This window comes from Phascolarctos cinereus, unplaced genomic scaffold, assembly GCF_003287225.1.
Source record: "Phascolarctos cinereus isolate Bilbo 61053 unplaced genomic scaffold, phaCin_HiC Scaffold_4;HRSCAF=312, whole genome shotgun sequence".
NCBI lineage: Eukaryota > Metazoa > Chordata > Mammalia > Diprotodontia > Phascolarctidae > Phascolarctos > Phascolarctos cinereus.
The window spans coordinates 710092765-710102511 of NW_027555847.1; the positions used below are offsets into that span (position 1 = coordinate 710092765).

Consider the following 9747-nt stretch of genomic DNA (forward strand, 5'->3'; position numbering starts at 1 on the left):
TACAGCTTCTGCAAAACTTCTCCCAAATTCCCATTTAATTGCTTTTACCAACCCACGATATATCAAGACCACGATGGAGAAAGTTGTGATGTGGAAGGAATAACTATATATAGTAATAATACTAGCTAGCATTTATAATAGAGCTTTAAGATTCACAAAGTGCTTTAATGTTATCCAATTTGAGCCTCACAACAATCCCATGAGGTAGGTGCTATTATTACCCTCATTTTACAGATGAGGAAACTGAGGCTGAGAAATGTTTAATGACTTGTCCATGGTCACATAGCTAAGTGAGTATCTGAGACAGGATTTAAACTCAGATGTTCCTGACTCCAAGCCCAGATTTCTATCTACTATGCCACTTAGTTGCCTGAAGGTGAGGTACTTGTGGAGAGGGGGGCAGCAAATGAAATGATGGTGGGAGAGATATTTGGGGGCTGGGAGCTCTTTCTTGTCCCTCAAATCACACTCCATGGATACGGTCTATTCCCCCTACCTAGGGCAGTTTTGGAGATAGGGGCTAAAGGACATGACCCTGTGTCCCTACAGCCCAAACCTACTGTCTAGAAACTATTTCCACACTCCTAACTTGTTCATCCCTCCTCTAGGAGGGAGCAGAAGAGCTAGGTCCTCTCTCTAGGGGTGACCTGTCCAGTTTCCTTCTGGGCCTTTGGGAAAAGGGTGGGCAGATGTCCACCTCATTCAAATGACCACAGGCAGTGGAGGGCAAACAGGGACCCAGGACCCAGGGTGTAGGGTAGGATCTGCTCACGGCTCCACATACCCACAGAATTCACCCACGCGGGACAGGGTGTACTAGCTGAGGAGCCCATGGGAGATGAGCTGCCCACCAAGAAGGGGAGAAGGAACCGTTTCAAGTGGGGTCCGGCCTCTCAGCAGATCCTGTTCCAGGCTTATGAGAGGCAGAAGAACCCCAGCAAGGAGGAGAGAGAGGCTCTGGTGGAAGAGTGTAACAGGTAAAGGCTTGCATGGTTCAAGGATCTGGGAGCCCTCCCTCTGTCTCTCTCCCTGTCCCTGTCCCTGGTGCTGACCCAGATATTGTCTGAGCCCTAGGAAGGAATAGGAATTGTCCACAGACTTTCCAGAAGAACATGCCAGGCACAGATTCAGATGAAGTTAATTTCTAATCTCGGGCTCCCCCTGGCTTGTTCCCATCTCTTCCTGCTTCCTTTCCCCCACCCCCAAACTCTCAGCAGGGAGGACTGACACCCAATTTGTTAGCTCAACTATTTCTCTTCTGGGGAGGAAGTGGGGGCTTCTCCTACTCCTCTAAGGGGTACCCTGCAGTGATCCAGAACTTTTCAGGTCCTTGGATAGGAACATGCTGGTGAATAGTCCTAGCTGTAGCTGCTACCCTGATGATCTAAGGTTAAGACTACTCTGCTTGGCCCCAGAGAGCAGAACATTCAAATGTAGTCTTTGTCTTATGAGAGAAAACTTCCTAACTATGAGAGCAATCCTGGTCTTCCTTAGAAAGTAAAGGGTTTTCCTGCCCCCCACTCTGGGTTTCCCTTCCCAAGGCCATACCTTTTGTAGGGGAACACTTCCTGATAAGATTAGGGTTAGATGAGATGGCCTGTGAGGTTCTTTCCCATGCTGAACTTTGGTGATTCTGAGAATTTCCAGTAGTGATAGGAGTGAGAAGAGAACAGGCGGTGGCTCTAGCAATAAGGCTTCTATCTCTAGGTAAGCTAAGTACAGTTTGGTGGTGGGTGACCCTTCTCCCCCAGCCCTTCCATCCTGCCACAATCCCCACTGTGGAGCTCACCAGGCCTGGGTGATGCCCCCACAGGGCTGAGTGCATCCAGAGAGGGGTCTCCCCATCACAGGCCCAGGGCTTGGGCTCTAACCTGGTCACCGAGGTACGCGTCTACAACTGGTTTGCCAATCGGCGGAAGGAAGAGGCCTTTCGGCACAAGTTAGCCATGGATACATTCAGTGGGCCCCAGCCTGGCCCTGGCACTTCACTGTCCTCACATGGCTCCCCTGGCCTCCCCCCACCTTCCATCTCCCCCAGCAAAGTCCATGGTAAGTGGGGGCCGGCGGTAATGCAGAAGGGGGAGGACTTACCTTTGGATCTCCAGATGGCTTTGATCCTCTGGGGACCTTTGTGTGGAGGAGACAGGCATGGGTGGGGGAAGGATGGACAAGAGAATTGGGAAAGGACATAGGGAAGGGTGGAGATGAAGGGATCTGAGGGTGTGGGCCTCATCTTCACCCCTCCCATCCCAGCTCCAGGTGTACGCTATAGCCAACAGCCAACTAGCGAGGCAGAATCATCAGGGAGCAGTGGCCATGGAGGGAGTGGCATGGTAACAACACCCACCGTCCTGCACCAGATATCCCCCCCCGGCCTGGAGCCCAGCCACAGCCTGCTCAGCACTGATGCCAAGCTGGTGAGTGCCAGCTCAGCCAGGGCCCTCCTTCCAGCTTCCCTGGTAGCCAGGACCACTCCCTCCCCCTTCTTCTGCTCCAGGAATGATAAGGCCATGACACCACTCTGAGGTAGGTATCATCATTTTACAGATGAGAAAACTGAGGCTCAGAGAGGGGAGCTGGAACTGTTCTGTACCAACTGCCAGTATCTCATTCTTTCCCTTCCATCATGCTGCTTCTTATGAAGAAAGCTCCACTCATGGAAGCCTTTTTTCCCTAGTCCAGTAGGAATGCTCAGGACCATCCTGGGTAGCCTCCTTGGCAGACTGTCAGTTCAATTCGATTCAATGCAACAAACATGAACGAGCCTACTGTGTGCAAGTCACTATGTGTGCAAGGCAGTATTTGCCCTTAAGGAGTTTCCATTTTACTGGAGTCAGTAGATCCAGTTAACAACATCAATCAGTCATTCATTCACTTAGTCATTCAACGAAGCAACAACTATTTAAGTTGTACCATAGCTGCGCTAGGGGAAAAAAAGACAACAAATGAAAGAGTATTGGCCCACAATGAGCTTACTCAGATCTGTTGGCTTGTGCCCAGGGCTGCAGGAAGGCATCCGCTCCAGTTCTTGGGACGATTCCTAGGCTTGGCAACCTGTTCCTGCTCTCTTAAGGAGGCAGAGGCTGGGGGCTGTGTCCCCTCAGCTGCCCTACACTGGGGCTGCCACTGAAGCAATAATACTTGTGTAAGAAAAATTATATAAGAAAAAATTTAAAAAATATAATTTCTTATATAATAAAAATAGCTTCAAGAAAAGCAGATCACCAGACTGGTGAATGCATCAGTATAGGGAGCTTCAGGTGAGGTTTCCCTTCAGCGACACAGATTTAGTACCTACGCTGCACAGAGAGTGACTCGTCCAGGGTCACACAGTCAGCATGTGTCAGAGATGGGATTTGATCCCAAACCGTGTCTCCCAAGAATATCCTTTCTAATTTTTTAAAAAAATTAATTTATTTTTAGTTTTCAACATTCATTTCCACAAGATCTTGAGTTCCAAATTTTCTCCCCATCTCGTCCCTCCCCCCACCCCAAGATGGCATGCATTCTGAATACCCCTTCCCCTCATCTGCCCTCCCTTCTACCTCACCCCCCCTCCTTGTATCTCCTTCCCCTTCAATTTTCCTGTAGGGCATATCCTTTCTAGTTTTAAAAAGCACTTTCCTCCCAATGACCCTGTGAGGGGTGCAGTGAAAAGGACGATTATTCCCTTATTAGAGACAAGGACACTGAGGTCCAGAGAACTGAAGCGACTTGGCCACAGTGAGCGTCAGCAACAGGAATTAAGATACAGCAAGTCATGGTTTCATAAGGTCATGAGATAGAAGAACCTAAAGAACACAGAGGGCCGCTAGGTGGTGCCATAATGCGTAGAGCCCCGGGCCTGGAGTCAGGCCTGAGTTCAAATCCGACCTCAGGCCCTTACTAGCTGTGTGACGCTGGGCAAGTCACTTCACCCTGTTTGCCTTAGTTTCCTAGAGAAGGAAATGGCGAACTGCTTCAGCAACTTTGCCAAGAAAGCCCCAAATGGGGCCACAGAGTCAGACATGACTAAACAACAAAGGACACAGATTCTGACCCTGTACAGAGGAGGAAGCTGAGGTGCAGAGGTGAAGCAATCTGTCCAGGGCCACATGGGTAGTTAGCAGAACTGGGGTTTGAACCCAAGTCTCAAGATTCTAAATTTTGTGCTCTTTCTACCAGACCATTCTTCCCTTCAAGGGAAACCCCCTCAAAGGGTGGTGTTGACCCAGACTAGGGCCAGAGACCTGCATGGAGCTGCTGCCCCTGAGGGGAAATCCCACTGTTGCAGGCACACTGCCTTCCAATGACGGAGGCTGTAAAATGGGGTAGGGAGGGGTGATGGGGAGATGGTGGCAGGTGTGCCTCCTTTGGGTTTTATGAGCCGCCCCCTCTCATCTCCCATCTTGTGGTTCTCCATACTGACTGCAGGACTGACTCTCTCTCCTCCTGTGCAGGTCTCGGCCTCTGGGGGGACCCTCCCCCCCGTCAGCACCCTGACTGCTCTGCACAATTTAGAGCCAATGCCCCCAGGGATCAACCAGCAGCCTCAGAACCTGATCATGGCCTCGCTCCCTGGGGTCATGGCCATTGGGGCAGGCGAGCCTTCTTCCTTGGGCCCCACCTTCACCAACACAGGAGCTTCTACTTTGGTCATTGGTGAGCTGGGTCAGGGTGAGGGGAACAGAGAGGGGAGACATGGCCCCAAGGCTCCAGCTAGCTGAATGGAGACTAACATAACTGGGGGACCCTTAGAACAGAGAATGTCAGAGCTGGGAGGGGCCTTAGAACAGGGGATGTCAGGGCTGGCAGCATTCTTAGGACAGGGAAATGTCCAAGCTGGAAGGGAGCCTGGAACACAGAATTCAGAACAGAGAAGAAACCTAGAACACATGGTGTCAGAGCTGGGAGAGGCCTTAGAACAGGGGATGTCAGGGCTGGCAGCATTCTTAGGACAGGGAAATGTCCAAGCTGGGAGGGAGCCTAGAACACAGCATTCAGAACAGAGAAGAAACCTAGAACACACGGTGTCAGAGCTGGGAGAGGCCTTAGAACAGAGAATTTCTTGGAGCTGGAAGGGGCCATAGAGACCATCTTCTTGTCTTAAAGATGAAGAAATGGAAGCCCAAAGAGTGAAGTGACTTTTCCCAGGTCTCACAGGAAGCTAACAGAAGAGCTGGGACCCCTCATTCCTATTTCCTTTATACCACACAAACTCTTGTTTCTGGTACGTGGGAAAAAGGAAATGCTGGGAAAAGACGATCTCCCCAAAAGTCTTCTGGAGAGCCTGGGACATAGGGTTCCAATCTAAATTCCCAGAAAGCAGGGATGGTGGAGTATTGTGGGTCAGAGAATAGAGCACTGGCTTTGGGGTCAGAGGACCTGAGTTAGAATCCTGACTCTGCCATTTAATCACTCTGGGCCTCAATTTCCCCATCTGGAAAATGAGGGAGTCCTAGGTCATCTCTGAACAAAGGCTAGGTGATGATTTGTTGGGGAAGCTGAGAAGGAGATTCTTGCTGAGGTCTGGGCTGGACCCAATGGCTTTCAAGTACTGTTCGGACATAAATTCTGTGATTATCCACAAGAATCCAGATGAAGGGCCTTAGGGACATCTTGAGAGAAAACACTTCCAGCAGGCTTCAGGGAAGAGCTTTTAATGTTGAACTTGGAAGAGGTGTGATATGGTGGCCAGCCAAACTGGTGAGACCTTGAATGGTATTCAAAATGTCCTGGAGTCCAAGAATGAAGAGGTGCCCGTCCTGGGTGCTGCCTCGGCCAGCTTGTATATGGAAGACTGTTGAGTTCTGGGCTCCATGGTTTTGGGGGAAATGAGTCAAAAGGCCTTGAATTTTTCATGTCACATGAAGGTCAGTTAGAGGATCTGGGAGTGTTTCAGTCTGTAGAAGAGAAGGCTGTCTTCCAGGATTCAAAAAACTGCCATGTCATTGTTGGGGAAAGGCTGGAGTATGGTGTAGATGATACTCTTCTTCCGGTGCAGGTTGGGTTAGGTACACCTTTAAGGTGTATGGCCTTTGCAAACCACTCTAGAGAAAGCTGGGGGATGGCTATGAAGGGGAGTAATGGGAGAGAAGGCTGGAAAGAGAGGTTGTGTTTACACTGTGCAGCGTCTCCCATTTCAGACTAGAGCATTGGGATTTATCCTAGGAGAAATAGGGAGCCATTGCATATTACTAAGCAGGGGAATGACCTAGTCTGGTCTGTGCTTTATGGAGATAATTTTGGCAGCTGTACGAAGAATGATTTGGAAAGGGGAAAGAATGGGGACAGGGAGACCAGTAATTATGTTACCTAAATTTTACAGATGATATTAGATTATATATTCTAAATTAACATGAGTTTTGCCCCAGGCCCCAAGCCCTGCAGGGCCTCTTGGGTTCTCGCCTCTGACCCAGAGAGCTTGAACACACCTGGGCCTCCTGGTGGATATGAGGGCAGAAGGGGAACAGGGAAGTAGGTTCTAGTCTCTTCCCATCTGTGTTCTAGGCTTAGCCTCCAGCCAGGCCCAGAGTGTGCCTGTCATCAACAGCATGGGCAGCAGCTTGACCACCCTGCAGCCTGTCCAGTTCTCCCAGCCACTGCATCCCTCCTATCAACAGCCGCTCATGCAACAGGTGCAGGGCCACATGGCCCAGAGTCCCTTCATGGCCACCATGGCCCAGCTTCAGAGTCCTCATGGTGAGGCGCCTGGTCCCCCCAGAGGCCATTCCGCTTCCTTTCCACACTCCCCAGCTTGAGCCCCACAGTGATGGTTGTGGGAGAGGGTTGGGCAGTCCCAGCCTGACTGGTCCCCCAAGGGTCCCAGCGATGAGAAAGTGCCTTTTCCCACTTAGGTCAGTCCTGTGCTCTGACAGCAGGACAGACAAAGTTGGAAGCACTACAAATGACTGTATTAACAGCTTACAGCAGGCATGGTCATTCACACATCAAAGCAAAGCACTTTACAGTTTATCTACACCTCCTTCCCTCTGGAAGCAGAAATCTCTTCGGGTCATTGCTTGGGACCACTCAGAAAAGGCGTGGCGTCACCAGCTAAGTGTGCCCCTGATTAATTAGGGTCCCTGGTCCCTGTGTTTTATGTGGCTTCTCTTCTCATTTGTATTTCTCCACAGCCCTCTACAGTCACAAACCTGATGTTACTCAGTACACACACACTGGCCTCCTTCCCCAGACCATGCTCATCACCGACACTGCCAACCTCAGTGCGCTTGCCAGCCTGACGCCCACCAAGCAGGTAAAGCAGAAAGGGGATGACAGCCTGTGGCCGCTGTCCAAGGTGCTCAGGCCCCAGCTGCCCTCAATCTCCCGTGACTCGGCATCTCTTCTCCCTTAGGTGTTCAGCTCAGACTCTGAGACCCCCAGCGAGTCCGGGTTACACACACCAGTGTCTCAGGCTTCGACCATCCACATCCCCAGCCAGGACCCAGGTATCCAGCAGGGACATCGCCTCAGCACCAGCCCAGCTGGTGAGGGATGTCCCACCTCCCTGCCCCAAACCCTCTGGAGGGATCACACAGTGAGCCCATGTTTGCTGAGAGGGAGGAGGCAATGTGGGGTCATAGTCAGAGGACCTGGATTCAAATTCTGACTCCGACTTCCTTCCTAGCTGGATAATGTTGGGCAAGTCAGTTACTCATTCATACAATGAGGAGGCCAGACTTGTGGTCCAGTTTGGCTCTATTAGGGAAGAAAGGGAAAATCGAGAGGGGGAAAGACAGGGAAAAGACGCAAAAGCAGTTACAGCCCACAATAGCAGGGAATCACAGGGTCATGGATTTAGAGCTGGGAGGGATCTTGGAGGCCAGAGTCCAAACTGCCCATTTTACAGATGAGGAAACTGAGGCTGGGAGAGGTCACATGATTTATGTGGGGTCACACAGCTAGTGTCCCAGGCAGGATTCAAACTCAGGTCTTCTCAAATCCAGCCTTCCATCTACTGAGCCACCTCAGCTAGGGGTAGGGGAAGGGGAGAGAACAACCTTCCCCCGATGGGAGTCCTAGGAGGCCAGCCGGGTCAGAGGATCACAGATGCAGAGCTGGAAGGGATCCTAGACCTTGTCTAATTCAGCCCATCGAAACTGTAGATACGGAAACAGAGGCCCTCGGAAATCATCCTAGTATTCGCTAGATGAGGTATCATTTCTGTAGCACCTTCTGTGTGTTATTAAACCTCGCAATAATCCTGGGAGGTGGGCACTATTATTGTTAATCCCCTCACTTTACAGATGAAGAAACTGAGGCTGAGAAGTGTTACGTGACTTTGTGCAGTCACATGGCTAGTTAGGGTCCGAGGCTGGATTTGAACTGAGTCCCTCCCACCCCCCACTCCAGCGCTCTATCCACACCACCGCTGGGCTGTTTACCTCAGCTACCACTTCCAAAATGGCAGGAGTTACTTCATAGCCCATTGGGCAAATGGTTGTCCTCAGAGGGCCTGAATCCAAATACTACTGGGCCTGGAATCAGGAAGATCTGAGTTCAAATCCAGCTTCAGATTTAATAACTGTGTGACCTTGAACAAGTCACTTAACCTCTTTTGGTCTCAGTTTCCTCATCTGTAAAGCAAGGATAATAATATCTATTCCCCAGGGTTATTGTGAGGATGCAGCAGTATGTGGGACCTCGCTATCTATAAATGCTAGCTATCATCACTGTCACCACCATTGCTATTATTACATCCTGGCTTACACTGTAGACTCTGGGGAGGGTGCTTCACTGTGCCTCAGTTTCCTCATCTGTATGGTGTGGGGAGGGGGTCATACTAGATGCCGCCTGGGAGGCTGCCCAGCTCACCGGCCATCCTTGCCTCTGCAGTCTCCTCCAGCAGCCTGGTACTGTACCAGGGCTCAGAGTCCACCAGTAGCCACAGCCAGCTCCTGTCCTCCAACCACGGCGTCATTGAGACCTTCATCTCCACACACATGGCGTCTTCCTCTCAGTAACCATGGCGACCACCCTCCAGGTGCCGGGGCTCTGTTGGGAAGGGGCACTGCCTACCGAAGGGGGTAGGAGAAGCCTCCCTCGACCTCCACTGCCACACAGGGATAAGGACCCTTGGGAAAACTCTTTAAGAAGCCCAATCTCAGAAGGAATCCTGGGGACCTCGACCCCCCCCCCCAACTCTTCTCTGCCAGCTTCGAAGGCTGAAGAGGGCCTTGGAGGTCATGATTTTATGAAGGAGGAAACTGAGGCCTGGGGGGTGAAGATGTAGGTGATCCTTGGCGCACAGAGCCAGTGCATGGCAGAGCTGGGACTTCACCAGGACCCCCTGCCTCCATCTGGAGCTCTCCTTTCCCCCAGCCCCACAACCCTGGGGAGCCCTGATCACCAATTCTTTGGGCCTGCCCAGTTTCCCCAAGCTCAGGCTCATCGGCCAGTGTCAGAGCCAAACCAGAGGGACGGGGAAGGGCAGGACACAGTCCTCCCACATCAAGGCTGCTGCCACCCACCTCGTGACCACCCATGTCAGCCAGTAAGCTTTGCTCTGGCCTCTCTAGTGAAAGTTCCCAGCAATAAGCAGAAAGGGCAGCTGGACAGGGCCCCCTCCCCAGCCCCATTCCTGAGCCGCTGATTTGGCAGCATGCTTCTGGACGACTCCTATGCGGGTTTGGTTCTCCTCCTTCCAGCTACAGCTCTTTGTTCCTTCCTTTACCCAGTTCTATCAGGCACTTCTGTAGATGTCACCGTGGGCCTGGGCTCCCCTGGGGGAGGGCGGCCCCTGCCTCCCCATCTCCACCATCTGCT

The 9747-nt window shown here is 51.5% G+C and overlaps 1 protein-coding gene across 1 annotated transcript in view; it reads left to right on the forward strand.

Annotated features, from left to right (window-relative positions):
• The window catches only part of HNF1A (HNF1 homeobox A), a 28867-nt gene extending 19792 nt beyond the window's left edge, over positions 1-9075 (forward strand). The window contains exons 3-10 of the mRNA XM_021007985.2: positions 791-977; positions 1814-2049; positions 2254-2417; positions 4440-4641; positions 6490-6681; positions 7116-7237; positions 7337-7430; positions 8818-9075. Of these exons, the coding sequence (XP_020863644.1) occupies positions 791-977; positions 1814-2049; positions 2254-2417; positions 4440-4641; positions 6490-6681; positions 7116-7237; positions 7337-7430; positions 8818-8945 (1325 nt within the window). The 3' untranslated portion in view covers positions 8946-9075. The remainder of the gene's footprint in view (positions 1-790; positions 978-1813; positions 2050-2253; positions 2418-4439; positions 4642-6489; positions 6682-7115; positions 7238-7336; positions 7431-8817) is intronic.
• The last annotated feature ends 672 nt before the right edge of the window (positions 9076-9747 follow it).